Genomic DNA, 21,657 nt, shown 5'->3' with positions numbered 1-21,657 from the left:
AGCTTATTTCAAAAAGCAAAACAGCGTTTACGTGACCGGCCGACTCTTTCCTCCTCTCGTCCCGACTTGCATCACCTGGGAAATCTTGGGCCCTCCCGCTCTAAACATCAGATGGAGAGGGAAGAGAAGCGGCCAGTCACATGAGCGGTGCTCTGAAATGAGATATAGCAGGCATTTTATATATATATATATATATATATAACACACAGAAGCACCCATGATTGTATAAAATGTCTCAGTGGGTTAACAACCATTTTAAGTTTTGTGTTTTGGAGGTGGGGAATATACATTTTTATATGTAGGGGGGAGTACAACACTTGATGGTGAATGCTCATAAGTGACACATTTTGGACAGTCACTAAAGTTCACCATGGCCTTGTCTCCCTATAAATTCTGGTGAATGTAATTTTCATTGTAGGAGGAAGGAATATAACATACGCCGTGGCATTATATGTTGCTGAATGTCATTGTCACTGCAGGACAAGGAGGGAATATAAAATAAGTTGCTGCGTTTATATTCTGGTAAATGTCATTCTCATTGCAGGATGAGGAGGAGGCGGGACTGCTGGAGTTACTTAAATCGCAAATCTGTGACAACGCCGCTTTGTACGCCCAGAAATATGACGAAGAGTTCCAGCCTTACCTACCACGCTTCGTTACTGCGATATGGAACCTCCTGGTGACTACCGGACAGGAAGTGAAATACGACTTGGTAATTGACGATCTTCCTCAAAGGGAATTGGTACACACAGAATTTTACTGTCTAATGTTGCAATAGAATACCCGAGTCACTCAGGCATGGACGCCTCCAATCAATTCCTGTAGAGTCTAGAATTCTTTGCTCCATGACATTCTTCTTGCCGACAATATGTATACCAGGAGAGGGTCCACAAGTGTTTAAAGCGGAGGTTCACCCGCACAGGACACTATTTCCCCCTAGATGGATGCTCGTTTTGTCTAGGGGAATCGGCTAGTTTTAAAATATGAGCCGTACTTACCGTTTACGAGATGCATCTTCTCCGCCGCTTCCGGGTATGGGCTGCGGGAATGGGCGTTCCTTCTTGATTGACAGTCTTCCGACGGTCGCATCCATCGCGTCACGATTTTCCGAAAGAAGCCGAACGTCGGTGCGCAGTATAGAGCCGCACCGACGTTCGGCTTCTTTCGGCTACGAGTGACGCGATGGATGCGACCGTCGGAAGACTGTCAATCAAGAAGGAACGCCCAGTCCCGAAGACCCATACCCGGAAGCGACGGAGAAGATGCATCTCGTAAACGGTAAGTACGGATCATATTTTAAAACAACTAGCCGATTCCCCTAGACCAAACGAGCAGGAATCTAAGGGGAAAAGAGAAAAAAAAACTAATTGGGTGAACTCCCGCTTTAAGTCCAGGGGGGCTTAATTTAAATCGGCACATTACAGCAGAAGAAGAGCCTTTGACATGTTTCGCACTTAGTCCTAAGGTTTGAGGTGGGAAGCTGGTGAACAGGGGGGAGTGTGGTTTCTGTCCAATCCCCTAGCAGCAGCAGCAGCAGCAGCCATTGTTTGTCCTCATACTGACAAGAGGAATTGTCTGTATATTCTAGTCCATGACATAAATGGTTACATATATCTTTATTGCAGTTGGTGAGCAACGCCATCCAGTTCCTGGCATCTGTATGTGAGCGGCCGCACTACAAGGTCCTGTTTGAGGACCCCAGCACCCTGACCAGTATCTGCGAGAAGGTTATCGTCCCCAATATGGAGTTCAGAGGTATGAGGATTTGCTTTCATTTTACTCATTGAGCCCAAGCTGAAGTCAGCAAAAAGCTTTGTAAAGTAATTGTGTGTTTATCAAATGTCTGTGTTGGGTGGGTGCAATTACCTTAAAGAGAACTTAAGGAATGCAGAAAAAAATGTATACGCACCCAGGTGGAGGTGAGCAATCCGATGCTGCTAAGAACGAGAACTGAGCGATCAAAGATCGCTGTTCTCAGTCTTCAGTGAGCAGAGAACCGGTAACTGTTAGTCACTGGCTCTCTGCTCTGCCCCTCCAGCGCTCACTAGAGTGGGAACGGCTGGCTCAGGCTCTTAGCGGCTTGCTAACGGGCTCAACAAGCTGTAAAGTCGGGATCTCTCCAGAACCTGGACCGGCTCAGTGGCGTTCGGCTAAATCTGGGTCACAGGAGTGCAGAACGAAGTGCACTCCCATGACCCCCAGCAGAAGTACATCCAAAAGAGCTTTGGCCCTACTTCTACTTTAGTTTCACTCATTTATGCTACTAAGTTGTTTTGGCATTTAGTGAATGCAAGAATTTTTTAGTAAAGCCCTGTTCCACCTGAAGTGCTGGTCATTTTGATGTGATATAAGTCTCTGGCCACCTCCTGTAGGATGCCTGCAGTCTCTGGCCACCTCCTGTAGGATGCCTGCAGTCTCTGGCCACCTCCTGTAGGATGCCTGCAGTCTCTGGCCACCTCCTGTAGGATGCCTGCAGTCTCTGGCCACCTCCTGTAGGATGCCTGCAGTCTCTGGCCACCTCCTGTAGGATGCCTGCAGTCTCTGGCCACCTCCTGTAGGATGCCTGCAGTCTCTGGCCACCTCCTGTAGGATGCCTGCAGTCTCTGGCCACCTCCTGTAGGATGCCTGCAGTCTCTGGCCACCTCCTGTAGGATGCCTGCAGTCTCTGGCCACCTCCTGTAGGATGCCTGCAGTCTCTGGCCACCTCCTGTAGGATGCCTGCAGTCTCTGGCCACCTCCTGTAGGATGCCTGCAGTCTCTGGCCACCTCCTGTAGGATGCCTGCAGTCTCTGGCCACCTCCTGTAGGATGCCTGCAGTCTCTGGCCACCTCCTGTAGGATGCCTGCAGTCTCTGGCCACCTCCTGTAGGATGCCTGCAGTCTCTGGCCACCTCCTGTAGGATGCCTGCAGTCTCACAGTTTTCTATAAACTTCACATTTGCTTAAAACTAAGTGTGTCAGGGGTTGCACTTTAGGTCCACTATATCAAATAAATTGACCACCGCTGCAATAGGAAGTTGTGAGAACATATGAACTTGTATTGAAAGAAGACCAGAATGACATCATATTCTGAGGGACCTCTAGAGGGAGGTTTTGTAAGAAAATGGTAAGCCTGCACAGACTTATCAGGGTTCACCAAAAACAATACAAAATGTCTGATTTGTGTAAGACCAGGAATATGTCCTCTAAATATTCTCCAGCCTGGATAATGTTAGACAAGTGTAATAGGCTGCATGGACCACTGCTCTGTGTACTTACTCCTGGAAATATTGCAACACCTTTCTCACCTGTTCACACTCCCTGTCTCTCATTTTGCAGCTGCTGATGAGGAAGCATTTGAAGACAATTCAGAGGAATACATCCGGAGGGATCTGGAGGGATCCGGTAAGATTCTTACATGATAGATGTGCAGGATTTTCCTTTGTGATGTCAGAACTAGAGGCTTCTTGTAAAACTTGCTTCATACAGATTGTGTTTAAAATAAATATTTATCTTTTGTAATTGCTCCAGATATCGATACCAGGCGGCGAGCTGCTTGTGATCTGGTGCGTGGCCTGTGCAAGTTTTTTGAGGGACCCGTTACCAACATCTTCTCCTGTTACGTCAACTCTATGCTTCAGGAGTACGCTAAAAACCCCAGCATCAACTGGAAACACAAAGATGCCGCCATCTACCTGGTGACGTCGCTGGCGTCCAAAGCCCAGACTCAGAAGGTGAGTCTAGAACATTAAAGAATTTATGAACACAAATTGGTGGAACAAAGGAAATCACAGTGCGTCTTCACCCACCCCTCTTCCCACCCAAAGGGCAGTGGCTCTATACTGCTACAGTAAATCAAGAGATCGGTGTGAGAAGAGTATTGAGCCATTGTCCTTTTGCGTGGGTGGAGGGAATGGAGCTGCTGTCCTTTGGGTGGAAGCAGGGGTGGGCGGAGGGAATGGAGCTGCTGCCCCTTTCCGGTGGGCGGAGGGAATGGAGCTGCTGCCCCTTTCCGGTGGGCGGAGGGAATGGAGCTGCTGCCCCTTTCCGGTGGGCGGAGGGAATGGAGCTGCTGCCCCTTTCCGGTGGGCGGAGGGAATGGAGCTGCTGCCCTTTTCCGGTGGGCGGAGGGAATGGAGCTGCTGCCCTTTTCCGGTGGGCGGAGGGAATGGAGCTGCTGCCCTTTTCCGGTGGGCGGAGGAAATGGACCCGCTGCCCTTTTCAGTGGGCGGAGAGAATGGAGCCGCTGTCCTTTGGGTGGAAGCAGGGGTGGGCAGAGGGAATGGAGCCACGGTGGGTTAAGGGAATGGGCGCCACTGTTCTTTGGGTTGAAGCAGGAGGGGGTGGAGGTAATGGTGCTGCTGTCCTACTTTGGTGAGCGGAGGGAACAGAGCCGCTGTCCTTTTCTGGTGGGCGGAAGGAATGGCCCCAGTGCGCGGAGATAATGGAGCCGATGTCCTTTGGGTGGAAGCAGGGGTGGGCGAAGGGAATGGACCCGCTGCCCTTTTCGGTGGGTGGAAGCAGGGGTGGGCGGAGGGAATGGAGCCACAGTGGGTTAAGGGAATGGCGCCGCTGTCCTTTGGGTGGAAGCAGGGGTGGGTGGAGGGAAGGGAGCCACAGTGGGTAGAGGGAAGGGAGCCACAGTGGGTAGAGGGAAGGGAGCCACAGTGGGTAGAGGGAAGGGAGCCACAGTGGGTAGAGGGAAGGGAGCCACAGTGGGTAGAGGGAAGGGAGCCGTAGAGGGAAGGGAGCCACAGTGGGTGGAGGGAAGAGAGCCACAGTGGGTGGAGGGAAGGGAGCCACAGTGGGTGGAGGGAAGAGAGCCGCTGTCCTCTTTTTGGTGGGCGGAGGGAATGGAGCTGCTGTCCTTTTTCGGTGGGTGTAGAGAATGGAGTTCCTGCTTTTTGAGTGGGGGAATAGATCCTGTTGCCCTTTTAGGGTCATGGTGAAGTACATGTAGTACCCTGTCCTAGGGCCCCGTGTCCCAGGTAAGGGAGAGCGGGCAGTGTATTTGGGGTGGAGTAATTTGTTAGCACTGGGTTAGTAAGAATTTTCTTTGTCTTCTCAGCACGGGATCACACAAGCAAACGAACTTGTCAACCTTACGGAGTTCTTTGTGAATCACATTCTTCCTGATCTGAAGTCTTTGAACAGTGAGTATCAGCTGCTCATAGCCTGGCTTTGTGCACCTCAGAGGTGTTTGTTGTCTTAGGCTGACTTAGGCTGTGGTATCTCTGTCTATCACGGGTGGTGAAAGCTCTAGTTCTCCTCTGAAGGCTCTAGTTCTCTGGGGGGGGGGGGGGGGGGGGGGGGTGCCTGCTCTGTTTCTGTAGTCACTGCTGCGGTTATGAGGTGTCACTCCTGAGACATCCGTTTATCACCCATTGTAATGTTGTGTTTTCTCTGCAGTCAATGAATACCCCGTACTGAAGGCAGATGGGATCAAATATATCATGATTTTCAGGAATCAGGTGAGCGGCTGTAAAGGAATCATCTCGTTCTTGCTTTATATCATTATTATTATACAGGATTTATTTAGCACCAAGAGTTTGCACAGCGCTTTACAACACAAAGGCAGACAGTACGGTTACAATACAATTAACCACTTCAATACCGGACACTTTCACCCCCTTCCTGTCCAGTCCAGCTTTCAGTGCTGTCACATTTTGAATGACAGTTACTCAGTCATGCAATACTGTAAACATATGAAGTTTATTATCATATTTTTTAGACCGCTTTCTTTTGATGGTTTTTAATCACCAGTGGGGATTTTTATGTTTTGCTAAATTGGAAAAAAGTTTTTCTTAGTTTCTGTTATAAAGTTTTGCAAATTAGTAACTTTTTTTTTTCTTCTTCACTGATGATCAGTGTAAACAATGTACTCACTGTGCACTGTCAGATTGGCTCTTCTTTCCTCATACACTGTCTCTGTATGTGAGGAAAGGAAAGCCTATAACCGGCAAGTCTGTTTACATGTGAAGAAGATTCGAGAGAAAATGGATAGCCGCACTCCAGATGAACTTCGGAAAGTTGTCTTTATTTGATAAAAGTAGGCATACACAGCCACAGAATGGGACAGCCGACATGTTTCGCACTACATTAGTGCTCAATCGATTAAGCACTAATGTAGTGCGAAACATGTCGGCTGTCCATTCTGTGGCTGTGTCTTGCCTACTTTTATCAAATAAAGACAACTTTCCGAAGTTCATCTGGAGTGCGGCTATCCATTTTCTCTCGAATCTTCTTCATTTGCCTTGTGCATTGCCTGCACCTTGGTTTCCTGAGAGGTTCCTAAATTGCCTACAAGATCCAACTGGAGCGGTGACTCCTTTCCTCTGTTTACATGTGACCAGCTGTGATTGGACGCAGCTGATCACATGGTAAAGGGCCGCTGTGATTGGCTCTTTACCCCGATCTGTGATCCGCTGTGTCCAAAGCACAGAGCAGTCACGGCACAGGCTCCAGAGGGAGTGCTGGAGGCACTCACATGGTGGGAAGTCCATGGACCTTCTTCCAGAACTGGAGGCTCACGTTGAAAGGCCAGAAAGTGTTTAAATAAAGGAGGAATCTCTGTGTATATTATAAACAGGAAGCATTGTGTCCAGCTGTGAACTCAGAATCTGACACTTTGCCATATGGCTGTAAATACCGTATTTATCGGCGTATACCACGCACTTTTTTGCCCTGAAAATCGTGGGTGCGCGGTATACGCCGATACCCACTTTCCCGCGCCGAGTTTGAATACTGCGCCGACATATACCGAGCGCAGTACACTCGGGTATAGTCGGGCAGTCTCGGCTCCTTCCGCGCTCACGTCTTGGACGTACAGGACGTCAGCGCAAGAGTTGCCGAGCCTGCCCGACAATACACGAGTGTACTGCGCTCTGTATATGTTGGCGCAGTATTCAAACTCGGCGCGGGAAACGAGCGGCGAGGACGCCGCAGACGGACGCCGGACCCGACGAAGAGGACACCCAAAGCCACAGACGGACGCCGGACCCGACGAAGAGGACACCCGAAGCCGCAGACGGACGCCGGACCCGACGAAGAGGACACCCGAAGCCGCAGACGGACGCCGGACCCGACGAAGAGGACACCCGAAGCCGCAGACGGACGCCGGACCCGACGAAGAGGACACCCGAAGCCGCAGACGGACGCCGGACCCGACGAAGAGGACACCCGAAGCCGCAGACGGACGCCGGACCCGACGAAGAGGACACCCGAAGCCGCAGACGGACGCCGGACCCGACGAAGAGGACACCCGAAGCCGCAGACGGACGCCGGACCCGACGAAGAGGACACCCGAAGCCGCAGACGGACGCCGGACCCGACGAAGAGGACACCCGAAGCCGCAGACGGACGCCGGACCCGACGAAGAGGACACCCGAAGCCGCAGACGGACGCCGGACCCGACGAAGAGGACACCCGAAGCCGCAGACGGACGCCGGACCCGACGAAGAGGACACCCGAAGCCGCAGACGGACGCCGGACCCGACGAAGAGGACACCCGAAGCCGCAGACGGACGCCGGACCCGACGAAGAGGACACCCGAAGCCGCAGACGGACGCCGGACCCGACGAGGCCGCAAGACACAAAAACTGTAAGTACAAAAAAAACTTTTTTCCACAGGATTCGGGGCAACTTTAGGGGTGCGCGGTATACGCGGGAGCGCGTGATACCGCGATAAATACGGTAAGTATGAACAACCAATCAGATTCTCTTTTTATTAGACATGTTTTTTTATGGCAAAGACACATAACAAAAAATGTACTCAAGATTTACCAAAAATTTGGTTGGAACTCCGCTTTAAGGCAGAATCCTAATGTCTTTGTGGCAGGTACCTAAAGATCAAGTATTGGCAGCCCTTCCCCTCCTGATTTCCCACCTGCAAGCGGAGAGCGTTGTGGTTCACACGTATGCAGCGCACGCCCTGGAGAGGCTCTTTACTATGAGAGGAGGATCCGCCAACACCACCCTGTAAGCATCTCTCCTGCCCCCTTTATAAGAGCGCTGTGCTCCGTCTGCGAATGTTTCGTCATCACATTCTCCTCTCTTCCCGCAGAATCACTGTAGCTGACATGTTGCCATATGTGGAGGGGCTCCTCTCCAATCTGTTCAAAGCTCTGTCATTACCCGGCTCCTCGGAGAACGAGTACATCATGAAAGGTAGGAGACGGGGCAGAGGAGGGGGGTGCATTATATTATAGTGTGTGTGCCATAGTGCAGAGATGATGTATTGTGTCCTTTTGTGTCCCAGCAATCATGAGAAGCTTCTCGCTGCTGCAGGAGGCCATCATCCCCTTTATCCCTTCTGTCATCACTCAGCTCACACAGAAGCTGCTGGCTGTCAGTAAGGTAAGTCCTGACCTACCATGTTTCTACTACAGCTGTGGTCAAAAGTTTTGAGAATGACACAAATATTAATTTTCACAAAGTCCGATGCTTTAGTGTTTAGATCTTTTTGTCAGATGTTACTAATGATATACTGAAGTATAATTACAAGTGTCAAAGGCTTTTATTGACATGTTTATGTAAAGAGTCAATATTTGCAGTGTTGATCCTTCTTTTTCAAGACCTTCGCAATTTGCCCTGGCGTGCTGTCACTCAACTTCTGGGCCACGTCCTGACGGTTGGCAGCCCGTTCTTGCATTATCAATGCTTGGAGTTTGTCTGAATTTTTGGAAGTTTTCATCCGCCTCTTGAGGATTGACCACAAGTTCTCAACGGGATTAAGGTCTGTGGAGTTTCCTGGCCATGGACCCAAGCTTTTGATGTTTTTGTTTCCCAAGCCACTTAGTTATTTTATTGTTCCTCGCCAAACTGTTCTTGGATGGCTGGGAGATGTTGCTCTCGGAAGATGATTTTGTACAATTCTTTATTCATGGCTGTGTTCTTGGGTAAAATTGTGAGTGAGGCCCCCCCCCCCGGAACCCCCTCTTCCCCATATGAATGGTCTCAGAATGCTTTACTGTTGGCATGACACAGGACTGATGGTAGCGTCGCTTTTTCTTCTCCAGACCAAGTTTTATCTGGATGCCCCAAGCAATGGGATTCATCAGAGAAAAATTACTTTACCTCAGTCCTCAGCCATACAATCCCTTTATCTTTTGAAAAATATCAGTCTGTCCCTGAAGTTTTTCCTGGAGAGAAGTGTCTTCTTTACGGCCCTTCTTGACACCAGACCATCCTCCAAAAGTCTTCACCTAAGGCCCCTTTCACACGGGGCGTATCAGTAATGATCCTTGCTCAGCGGGGATCGCTCCGTTAGGGTTCTTTCACACGGAGCGGATCCGTATTGATCCGCCCCGTGTGTGTCCGTCTGCTCAGCGGGGATCATCCGTAAATCCCCGCTGATCTGTCGGCGGCCAGGGTGGTCCCCGCACACTGTGCAGAGACCGCCCTGTCTTTCCTCCGCTCTCCCTTATGGGGAATCGGATGAATATGGACCGTGTGTCCGTATTCATCCGATCCGTTCCGCCAGACGGAAGAAAAATAGTTTTTTTTTTTCGTCTGAAAAAACAGATCTTTGTGGAGGCGGACGTTAGCGGATGCTCAATCCGTAAACGGACCGTTTGTCTGCCCGTGTGAAAGGGCCCTTAATCCCAGCTGAGCTGGCGGGTGACAGGGCGGTCCCCGCAAACTGTGCAGGGACCGCCCTGTCTTTTTTTTCTGCTCTCCCCTATGGGGGGATCGGATGAACATGGACCGTCTGTATGTGTTCATCCGATCCGCAGACGGAAGGAAAAATAGGGTTTTCCTCCATCTGCAAAATCGGAGGAATGCGGAGGCGGACAAGATCGGGTGTCAGCGGAAGAACATAGGGACCAATGTTATGTCCCTTTTTCATCCGCACACGGATGGATGAAAAAGCGGACATAAGCGTCTGCAAGTGTGAAAGGGGCCTCAATGTGCGTGTAGATGTACTCCCACCTACCTGATGCCATTCCTGAGCAAGCTCTGCACTGGTGGTGTCCCGATCCCCCAGCTGAATCGGCTGTAGGAGACAGTCCTGGCGCTTGCTGGACTTTCTTGGGCGACCTGAAGCCTTCTTCACAAATAAAGTGGAATATTTTTTTTCTATGGTTTTTAAGTTCATTTTTATTGTAAAGAGGGACTTTGTAATAAATTGCAATTCATCTGATCGCTCTTCATAATAATCTGGAGTATGTGCAAATTGCCATCATAAAAACTGAGGCAGCAGACTTTGTGAAAATGTTATATTTGTGTCATTCTCAAAACTTTTGGCCACGGCTGTACAGGTTCCTTGGTCTCTAGAACTAGCTACAGATCCAGAATCGCACAAGAAGTAATTGTTATAAAATGTCACACTGACGTCTCACATTGTGTTATAATCGCCATCATTCACGGAGAGAAAAACAAATAAATCTGCTGATTGTCTTGGATTTGTTTCATCCCCCAGAATCCCAGCAAGCCTCACTTCAATCACTACCTGTTTGAATCCATCTGCCTGTCTGTGCGCATCACCTGCCGATCCAACCCCGGCACTGTGAGCAGCTTCGAAGAGGCCCTGTTCCTGGTCTTCACTGAGATCCTGCAGAGCGATGTACAAGGTACATAATGAATGTGATATAATACTAGCTGCACATTGCCACTGCTGTGAATGTGATCCAGGTCATATTATTAAATTAGTAATTGAATATTGCAATAATTAAAGTATAACCAAAGGCAAAACTTCTTTAGTGGAGAGGATTTGAACACCTGTTAGGCTTTTATTGCGGTCTGTGCCCCTCTGTATTTGCCCCGTTTTACTGTGGTGATTGAAAATGATCCCAAAATGTAGGAACAGGAATAGAGGGGAAATGTTCCAATGGGGACACTGGTTCTGGAGACCACCAGGGATTTCTTCACTTGGCGGGATTTACTTTCACTTCCTGTTTGGCTAAGGGACAGGAAGTGAAGGGAAATTTCTCCAATGGGTCACAGATGGCAAAATAAATAAAAACTGACAAGTTGGGGCCCTTTCACACGGAGCGGATCAGTAATGATCCGCTTCGTGTGTCCGCAAAGCTCAGCGGGGATACTCCGTAAAATCCCCGCTGAGCTGGCAGCTGACAGGGCGGTCCCCGCACACTGTGCAGGGACCGCCCTGTGTTTCCTCCGCTCTCCCCTATGGGGGATCGGACAAACACGGACCGTATGTCCGTGTTCATCCGATCCGGCAGACGCAAGAAAAATAGGGTTTCTTCCGTCCGCAAATACGGATCTTTGCGGAGGCGGACAAATTACGGGTGTCAGCGGATGTTCATCCGCTGACACCGGTAATCACATAGGGACCCATGTATGTCCCGTTTTCATCCGCAAACGGACGGATGAAAATGTGGACATATGGTCCGTACGTGTGAAAGGGCCCTTATACCGCTTCCTTTATTCTATCTAAAGTTAAAGGATAAGTTCACTTTTAATGCACTTTTTTTGCAGGTAAACAAAATTTCCATTTATTTATTTTGGAGCCTGTAAAGCATCGCCCCAGCGATCAGCTGATCACTGGTGCCGTGCGGGTCTCCTGCAGATCTGTCGGTGTATATGTGTGCTTGTACATCCCATATTTTTGGTAAAGAAAAAGTCCCTCTTGAAATTTTTTTTTTTTTTTTTTACTAGTAATGGCGGCAATCGGCGACTTATAGCGGGACTGCGATATTGTAGCGGACAATCTGACGCTTTTTGGGGACCAGTGACACTAATACAGTGATCAGTTCTATATGCAGTGAAACTGCACTAATGACACTGGCTGGGAAGGGTTTAGAAATCTAAGGCAATCAGAGGGTTAAATGTGTGCCTAGCCAGTGTTTTGGTTTACTGTGTGAGGTGCTTTCACTAAGGGAAGACATGGATTGTATTCCCTGCTTTGCGGGGAAAGATAATCTATTACTTCCTCCCTGACATACCGGAGCTCTGCTTTGTTTACATAGGCAGAGCTCTGTCCTGTGTGTCTTCACGACGATTGACGGGTGTCCCGGGGGTCATTCTTTGGCCTGCGTCTGCTGTGTATAATCGCAGCTGGCGGTCCGCCTTCGCGTGCCCTCTTCCCCAAAAGTGCCGGATCACGTACCTGGTACGTGATTTAGCACAGCAGAGGCACCATGCCTGCAAATGATACGGTTAAACAAGCAGTCTGATGGTAGCTAACAGTGTGTTGGTCTGTTTGATATGGGGACATTAGACAGGAGCTATAAATCTGACATAATACATTGACAGACATGATGTAATAATATAAATTCACTTCTCCCCTTCTCTGCAGAGTTTATGCCGTATGTCTTTCAAGTCATGTCACTGCTCCTGGAGATGCACAAAGATGAAATTCCCAACTCCTACATGGCGCTCTTCCCGCACCTCCTGCAACCTGTTCTGTGGGAGAGGACGGGTAACATCCCGCCTCTCGTCCGCCTCCTTCAAGCTTACCTGGAAAGAGGATCCAACACCATAGCAGCCAGCGCAGGCGATAAGATTGTAAGTGGCCCCCTCAGAGATTGCATGCAGAGAAGCCCACTGATTGCCCATGATAAAGCAGAGGGGCCCCGCCCCAGAGAGGCAATATTGGGCAGAGACGGAGGGGCCCAGCCAGGGCAGAGGCAGGGGGTCCCATCATATGCTGGCAACACAATTACATGCTGTGTTCTACAGTATATGCCTCTATGAACTGTACAAAATCATTTTGATTCTGTATGTTTTTATTTTTTTTTCAGCCCGGCCTTCTTGGAGTCTTCCAGAAACTCATCGCCTCCAAAGCCAATGATCACCAGGGCTTTTATTTGCTGAACAGTATCATCGAGCACTTACCTCCGTAAGTAGCACCCTGAGGCAGACACCAACGTTCCTTTCATGTTCATAAACGGGCGTACACACCATGCTGGAATCGGACGAGCTGCATGTCAAAAACCAGCAACATCTCCTATTCGGGAGATTCCAAATCCCCATAAAGTGTATGATTTGTTCAACTCAGACTCAAGTGTCAGCACTAGTAATTCACCCATCAACAATTTTTAATCTTGGGCACTAATCAATACAATTTTTAAATCCGTGTTTGCATGGCTGCTATGTCTCCTCCGTCTGCAGTGTGTACCTGGGCTGTCGCTGAAGCTTCAGGACAGAGGGAATGTTAGCCAGTGATCTCAGACTGGCAACGCAGGTCAGAAAGCAGGGAGCCATGCCAAAGTGCCATGAGTAGGGGAGTGAGGGCATAATGGTGACAACACTGCTATGACATTGGCTGCCTGGGGTTGGTGTCGGTTGAGTGCAGGAAGTGACATAAGCACCAGGAAAATGGCAGGATCTGCAGATACCGTTTCAAAAGGAGTAAAGAAAATCCTAGATTGAACTGTACATAATGAACAAGACCAATTTATGTTGAAAGCTTTCATACGTTTTAAACACACATTGCACATACCGTATATACTCGAGTATAAGCCGACCCGAATATAAGCCGAGGCACCTAATTTTACCACAAAAAAAATGGGAAAACGTATTGACTCGAGTATAAGCCTAGGGTGTCCGTCTGCATGCCTCACTGTGCCCATGACTAGACTGCTGTTTAACATGGGAGTCTATGGAAGGGGTGCCCGGCTTTAAAAAATCGGTGCTCCCCAGCCATAGCCCCCCAGACAATAAACTTTGCACACTTGTAGATGAGAAATGGGGCTATATGTGTGCCAAGTTCTGGGTCCAGGATACCTACAACCGGCCGGTACCGGTCCCCAAATCACTGGAGAAATTACCATTTAATATATATAACTGATAAACTACAGCGCTACTAAATCCAAAATACACCACACAATTAATAAATAAATGTAAAAAGCTGCAGTATGTGAAAAAGGTTACCAACCAAACAACAAAATGTGAAAAATATAAACATATGCGCTAAAAACAACTAATTTATGTGATACCTTACTAAGATCAATCCAATTGTGATAATAATTCAAAACCCTGAATAGGGGCTTAGTCGTGTTGCCACAGTGGGGTGAAGCACACAAAATATATATAGATGAGGGAAAAAAATAATAATTAGTGTATAAAAATTAATTAATAAATTAATACAAAGCTAATTAATTCAGAGCATCAAATAGTACTCAATCTCAGAATACCGTCCCTGTAGAGTAGATGGTAAAATAGGGTTAAACAATGTTGATTAGCAGCAGCGTGAGAGTGTCACTGGATACAACAGCTCTGTGAAACAGGTATCTCATACTCGGCTTCAAATCACTTCAGTAGCTCCAACGACATAGCCTTGGTCATTAGCGATGGTGCAAAAAACAGGCTTCAGCCCCCCTCTTCAATACACCACAACAGGGAACTTCCGACAGATCTCGTACAGCAGACTCCTCCCCCACGCGTTGCGTCACTTGCCACGTGACTTAATCATGGGTAAAGTCCATAGAGCAATGCTCTATGGACTTTACCCATGATTAAGTCACGTGGCAAGTGACGCAACGCGTGGGGGAGGAGTCTGCTGTACGAGATCTGTCGGAAGTTCCCGAGTGAGGACCTCTACACTTTTCGTTACTGAGTGGCTTGATTCAAAGACGGGGAGAGCGTGAGTGGATCGGCGCATAGCATTGGCAGCGGTATTGTCGTGTCTGGCTGTATCACACTATTGTGTTTCCCTTTTTCTTACATGTTCCACACCTGTTGTGGTGTATTGAAGAGGGGGGCTGAAGCCTGTTTTTTGCACCATCGCTAATGACCAAGGCTATGTCGTTGGAGCTACTGAAGTGATTTGAAGCGGAGTATGAGATACCTGTTTCACAGAGCTGTTGTATCCAGTGACACTCTCACGCTGCTGCTAATCAACATTGTTTAACCCTATTTTACCATCTACTCTACAGGGACGGTATTCTGAGATTGAGTACTATTTGATGCTCTGAATTAATTAGCTTTGTATTAATTTATTAATTAATTTGTATACACTAATTATTATTTTTTTCCCTCATCTATATATATTTTGTGTGCTTCACCCCACTGTGGCAACACGACTAAGCCCCTATTCAGGGTTTTGAATTATTATCACAATTGGATTGATCTTAGTAAGGTATCACATAAATTAGTTGTTTTTAGCGCATATGTTTATATTTTTCACCGTTTAATATATGAGTCTGTGGAAGGGGAGCCCGGCTTTGAAAAATCGGTGCTCCCCGGCCGTAGGTCCCCTGGACGACAAACTTTGCACACTTGTAGAGGAAGAGTGGGGCTACGGCCGGCCGGGTCCCCAAAGTCCAGGAGATCAGGCGCAAAAAGGTGACTTGAGTATAAGCCGAGGGGGGTATCTTCAGCACCAAAAAATGTGCTGAAAAACTCGGCTTATACTCAAGTATATACGGTAGTTTATAAACCCTAGCCTGCACCTTCCCCTGATTGTAATACCATTAAATCTGTATAATACACAGTGACAGATCCTCTTTATAGATTTAATCTATAGCTGCATGTTACATAATGAAAGTGCCTCCTTTTTTTTATAGATCTGATTTATAGCTGTATAATGCATGGTGTCCAATCCCATTCACAGCTATGATGTACGATTTTGTATCGTACACAATGACAGGTCCTCTTTATAGATCTGATATTTGTCTGTTATGTTTTGCAGGGCGTGTTTGGAGCAGTATAAGAGACAAGTCTTCATCGTACTCTTCCAGAGGTTGCAGAGCTCCAAAACCACAAAGTTTGTGAAAAGTGAGTGGTGATCCCGGCGCACGAGGCTGCTTCCTTTTCAGGCCGTACGTGGCGGCCATCTGCTGTTCACGTTGCACGCTGTTTGGTCACATTCCCTAGATTAATGAAATGGTGAGATTAGACCGAGGAGACCTAATGGGAGAAAACAGTGACCCCTCCAGGAGGAGCTTTCTCCTCTGTGTCCCCTTAGCTGATAGTAATGTATTATGACCAGTAAATTACTGGTAAAAAGTTATGGGAAATCTTTATTAATAGGATTTTTTTCACAGTGAGTTTCTCTGGTGTAATGCAAATATGGAGAAATTAGAAGAGAAATTGTCCAGTGCAGCTTTATAAATAAAGGAGACTGAACAACGCTGAGGAAAGATGACCCTCCCCTTATGGCAAACACCACCACACCAGACACCCAACACGGTCTATTGGAATATGGTCATGGAGGAAGGTGCTCCTGCCCCATGGGCTGTGACCCCCCCATACATCTGACACTGAGCTCTGACCTCTAATAGAGTGGACACTGATAAAAGGTGCCCCTCCTCTGTGGGTCCCATAGAGTTCCAGCAAAATGTATTTGGCTGATTATATGTTTTATAACCACAGTTTCCAAACTTGACAAGTAAAGGACCAGATTCCTGTCCTTCAGACTTTAGGGGGGGGGGGGGCAGACTGGCCAGTGGGAGTAAAAAAAATGCCCAAGTGTCAGTGGGAATAAACCATGTCTCAGGTTTGGTTGTCAGAAGTAGAAAGAATATTTATATAGTGCCTTTGGTCAGGAGGAAGAGGAATAGGGACCATCAATGGTATTAGTGGGAGGAATAATGCCCCATCATTGGTATTGTTGGAAGGAATAGTGTCCCATCATTGGTGTCAGTACGGGGAATGGTGCCCCCCCATTGGTATTGTTGGGAGGAATGGTGCCCCATCCCTGGTATTGGAAAGAGGAATAGTACTGCATCACTGGTGTCAGTGTAGGAAATAGTATACCATTGTTGGTGTCAGTTGAAGAAATAATGCCACATTGTTGGTGAAAGGGATTGTGCCACATTGTTGGTGTCAGTGAATAGGAGAGTGTTGGGGTCAGCAAATGGTGCCCCATTGTTGGGGGTCAGCGAATGGTGCCCCATTGTTGGGGTCAGCGGGAGGAGTGGTGCCCCAACAGCCGGATAAAAGCAAGGAAGGGGCTACATTCAACCATTGTTGAATGTAGCCCCTTGCAGTTTGGAGACCATTGATTTACAACATCCTAATACTGTCAGCATTATTTCTTCAGGTTAATGATGATGTGATTTTTTTTTTCATCCTCCAGGCTTTTTAGTGTTTTTAAACCTGTATTGTGTGAAATACGGAGCCATCGCCCTGCAGGAAATGGTGGACAGTATCCAACCCAAGTGAGTAGGGGGATCTTTTTATATGGCTGTGTGCGCGAAGTGACGTGGAATGCTTGTATGGTGGGGGGGGGGGTGTTACCTGAGAGCACAGGATGCCGTCCGGGACTCTCTGATGACCCTGTAGGGCAGTGGTCATCAACCCTGTCCTCCAGGGCCCACTAACGGGCCAGGTTTTATGTATTACCTTGGGGGAGATGCAGACTAGAATAGTGCAATCACTGAGCAGCAAATGATATCACCTGCGATGTATTTCAGTTATCTTGCAAACCTGGCCTGTTAGTGGGCCCTGAGGACAGGGTTGATGACCACTGCTGTAGCGCATAGGTGGCAAACACAAGGCCCGCGGGACAAATCCGGCCCTCCAGACCATTTCATGAGAGCCCCAGCCCTCCTCTGGTCCTACACCAGACCCTTACTTTCTGCTTTCAAGCAATGCATCCAGCTTCTTCCCAGAAGCAGCATAAGAAAAGGGGGGTGCACTGTGATGTAAGGGAGAGTGGGGGACTCTGATGGTGGGGTGGCTCTTGACATCTAATGTAAAGGGAGGGGATGCGCTGGACATCTAATCTTACAGGTACAACCGTGACTTTTGAGGACAATCATAATGCTGATACGGCCCATGATGAAATTGAGTTTGACACCCCTGCTGTATTTGAGTTTTATCCAGGAGTGACCTGTGATTCTTTGTGGCAGGATGTTTGGCATGGTGGTGGAGAAGATTATTATCCCCGAAATCCAGAAAGTATCGGGCCCCATAGAGAAGAAGATTTGTGCTGTTGGGATTACAAAAGTCCTGACGGAATGTCCCCCCATGATGGACACGGAGTACACAAAGCTCTGGTAAGATGGCCGCCTCTTGCTGGAGGAAATCTAGTCACTGTTGTCTGATTCCTCTGTAATTCCGAGTAATATGTTGTTGGGTCCCTTTTATCGCTGCCAGGACGCCTCTTCTCCAGGCTCTGATTGGCCTGTTTGAGTTGCCTGAAGATGACACCATTCCAGATGATGAACATTTCATCGACATAGAGGACACTCCCGGCTACCAGACCGCCTTCTCCCAACTGGCGTTTGCAGGCAGGAAAGAACACGATCCAATCGGAGAAATGGTTAATAATCCCAAGATCCTCCTGGCACAGTCTCTTCACAAGCTGTCCACGGCATGTCCCGGGCGGGTGAGTATCCAGAAATACGTGAGGAGATGATAGCTACTCATAGCACACAGCTTACACAGACGCATGGCTTCCTCTGTCCCTCTTACAGAGGAGAAGGAGAACCGTAAATGTAAAATTGTGTAGCACTACCCATATACCTTCATAGTGTACCACAAATACAGTAAAACCTTGGTTTGAGAGCGTTTTGCAAGACAAGCAAAATGTTTTAATACATTTTGCCTTGATATACAAGCGATGTCTTGATATAAGAGTAGCGTCGTGTCACAACTGAGTATAAAAAAGAAGAGAGGAGCCTCTAAGTGTAGCAATACGGTTACATTTAATGAAGGTACAACATTTAGCAACTTATTGCTACATTTAGATGCGCCTCTCTTCTCTTTTATACCCTGCAAAAAAAATGCTTTGATATACAAGTGCTTTGGATTACAAGCATGTTTCTGGAATGAATTATGCTCGCAATCCAAGGTTTTACTGAATCTCATTCTCAAATAAAGTAGCATACTCCAATATTGATAAAAACAATAGCCAATGCACAGAACTGAGAAAAATAAATCCAGAAACAAAAATAAAGGAAAGTGAGTCCACAATCTCGGTGCTGTTGGTTGGAGAATAACCATTCAACAAAACGGACCTTCTTAAAAGCTAAAATCCAGTGACGCGGTGCGCCGAGGTGGCGGTGCCGAGTGATACAGTGAGCGGCTATGGCCGCTCGCGGGAGCGCGCCCGCAAGGACTCAACACCATGCAAGCTCTCGCATGAATGTGGTGAGTTCTTGCAGGGAGGACCAGAGACAGCCCCTGAGGGACCCCAGAAGACGGGGATCGGGGCCACTCTGTGCAAAACGAACTGCACAGTGGAGGTAAGTATGACATGTTTGTTATTTAAAAAAAAAAAGGGGGTTGTAAAGCCTTCTATGCATTAAGGTGAAAAAAACACCTTGCACTGTGCGGCCCAACAGTCCCCCCCCACCCCATTTTACTTGCCTGCGCCTCAAACTTCCATAGGCGCGATCCCACGTCGTTCTTCCCATGGCTTTTCGGCTCTTCATTGGATAGATTTATAGCAGCGCAGCCATTGACTCCCTCTGCTGTCAATCAAATCCAATTGACCCGGGGGTCGGTGCCGAGTCATGCACTCAGCGTCTATGAACGCAGCGTATATGACAGGAAGCGCGTCCGCAAGGTAACCCCCTTGGGAGAGAGCTTCCCAGAGGGGGTTATCTATTGCGGGGAGGAGCCGAGAGAGCTGCCGTGGGACACCAGAAAAGGACGATCTGGGCCACGCCGTGCAAAGCTAACTGCACAGTGGAGGCAAGTATGACCTGTATGTTGTGTTTTTTTTTTTTTTTTTACTTTAAGTGTCGGTTTGCCGCCCCCCAAAAGAAGAACCCACCAGCCGCCCCTAATCGTCTTATCTCTGGAGTCAATCCCCTTTTTTATGCAAGCTAATATTCTGCTTGCCTTGCTGGCATTACAAGCCATTGCTCATCTACTAGGACCCCAGATCCTTTCTCCATCCCCCAATGGTTTTGCATTCGTATTTTAAGCCCATGCTCTGCGTATTGCATATTTACTAGGGATTCTGCATTGAAACCAGAGCTCTCCCAATATAATCTCTTCTTTCCTTTTCTCAGGTCCCTTCGATGATTAGCACAAGTTTGAACGCTGACGCTCTCCAGTACCTTCAGGGCTACCTGCAGGCGGCCAGTGTTACCCTAGTCTGATGGCCTTGTCACTGGTTTGTATGAGGAGCCAGGCGCGGACAGTCGGGGACTTCAGATGCGGTCATGCTGTTACTGTAGTGATGAGCATGAATGAATTGGACATGTTCCCAAGACATAGCCGTTAATTTATTGTACAGTTTAACCATTCGAGTCTCTTTTTTTTTTTCCCTCATTTGCTGCACTTATTAACAAAACACTTATAATGTCTGACCCTGTCCCAGGGTGCCGAAACTTTTCTATTTTCAGTCTATGTTTGTGTTATATTTTTTTTTTTTTTCTTCTCTGAACTGTGAATAAATGAGAAGCATTTGCTTAAATCGGTTTGGTGACGTGTCATTCTTTCGTGCACAATGGTCATCCACTGTAAATATTGTGCGACTTTCCTCATCTGTGCTGTCCTGACACACAACAATCGTGACGGTACATGCACTTGCCTGTATATCCCAATTGCTGCTGGTAAAACCAGCTCCATAAGATTTTACCCCCTTCATGACCAGGCCATTTTTTGCTATTCAGCACTGCGCTATTTTAAATGGCAATTGCACGGTCATGCAACTCTGAATTTTTTTTATACATTTTTTCACACAAATGGCTTTCTTTTGGTGATATTTTGATCACCATTGGGTTTTGAATTTTTTGCGATATGAGAAAAAAAGACCAAACTTTTTTTTTTAGATTTTTTTTTTTTACTCTCTGCTATAAGACACATCTAATTAAAATATTTAAAAAAAAATCTACCATATAAGACGACCCCCTATTTTTCTAGGAAAAATTTTGGTTTTGGGATATACTCGCCGTATAAGACTACCCCCTTCCTACTAGTCTGTCTGGAAGCTGAGGGGTAGCCAGAACAACCACTGACAGAAACAGGCTTTTTTCAAATCTCACTGTGCCGTGCCATTGCATGCCCCACTGTGCTGTGCCGTGCCATTACATGCCCCACTGTGCCGTGCCATTACATGCCTCACTGTGCCGTGCCATTACATGCCCCACTGTGCCGTGCCATGCCCCCACTGTGCCGTGCCATGCCCCCACTGTGCCGTGCCATGCCCCCACTGTGCCGTGCCGTGCCCCCACTGTGCCATTCCATGCCTCCACTGTGCCGGCCAAGACTATCTCCCTACCTTATTTTTTTTCCTGCGGACATCCATGTTTCAGGCTGCGGGCATCCATGATTCAAAAGCCGCGCCTCTTCCTCAGACTACGGTAATACGGTACTTTCTTTATAAATACGGTAATTTCTTTATAAATTTTGTCCAAAATGCATTTTGCTACATGTCTTTGGTTCAAAAAAAAAAAAATCCCAATAAGTATACTGTATATTTATTGGTTTGTGAGAGTTTTATCGTCTACAAACTGATATATACACAAAATTGGACAATAGAAGATCGGAAAAACGCTGCCTGGTCTGATGAGTCTGGATTTCAGCTCCAACATTCAGATGGTCGGTCAGAATTTGGTGTAGGATGAAAGCATGGAACTATCCTGCCTTGTATCACCGGATCAGGCTGGTGGTGGTGGTGTAATGGTGGGGGGGGGGGGGGGATATTTTCTTGGCACACTTTGGGCCCCTTAGTACCAATTGAACATCGTTTAAACACCACGGCCTACCTGAGTATTGTTGCTGACCATGTCCATCCCTTTATGGCTACAGTGTCCCCATCTTCTGCTGGCGTCTTCCAGCAGGATAATGCACCGTGTCACAAAGCTCCAATCAT

General features: G+C 47.7%; 1 protein-coding gene across 2 annotated transcripts in view; it reads left to right on the top strand.

Annotated features, from left to right (window-relative positions):
- Positions 1–20,256, top strand: part of CSE1L (chromosome segregation 1 like) — a 35,269-nt gene extending 15,013 nt beyond the window's left edge. For both annotated transcript variants that reach the window (XM_040330866.1, XM_040330867.1), the window contains exons 10-26: positions 545–712; positions 1,626–1,755; positions 3,318–3,383; positions 3,510–3,712; positions 5,047–5,131; positions 5,388–5,449; positions 7,816–7,955; positions 8,041–8,144; positions 8,236–8,333; positions 10,399–10,549; positions 12,238–12,446; positions 12,683–12,780; positions 15,574–15,659; positions 16,963–17,044; positions 17,738–17,884; positions 17,985–18,216; positions 19,850–20,256. In XM_040330866.1, the coding sequence (XP_040186800.1) occupies positions 545–712; positions 1,626–1,755; positions 3,318–3,383; positions 3,510–3,712; positions 5,047–5,131; positions 5,388–5,449; positions 7,816–7,955; positions 8,041–8,144; positions 8,236–8,333; positions 10,399–10,549; positions 12,238–12,446; positions 12,683–12,780; positions 15,574–15,659; positions 16,963–17,044; positions 17,738–17,884; positions 17,985–18,216; positions 19,850–19,939 (2,151 nt within the window). In that variant the 3' untranslated portion in view covers positions 19,940–20,256. The remainder of the gene's footprint in view (positions 1–544; positions 713–1,625; positions 1,756–3,317; positions 3,384–3,509; positions 3,713–5,046; positions 5,132–5,387; positions 5,450–7,815; positions 7,956–8,040; positions 8,145–8,235; positions 8,334–10,398; positions 10,550–12,237; positions 12,447–12,682; positions 12,781–15,573; positions 15,660–16,962; positions 17,045–17,737; positions 17,885–17,984; positions 18,217–19,849) is intronic.
- The last annotated feature ends 1,401 nt before the right edge of the window (positions 20,257–21,657 follow it).

This window comes from Rana temporaria, chromosome 12 (genome assembly GCF_905171775.1).
Source record: "Rana temporaria chromosome 12, aRanTem1.1, whole genome shotgun sequence".
Lineage (NCBI taxonomy): Eukaryota > Metazoa > Chordata > Amphibia > Anura > Ranidae > Rana > Rana temporaria.
The sequence above is the reverse complement of the archived record's forward strand: the minus strand, read 5'-3'. Positions and strand labels throughout refer to the sequence as shown.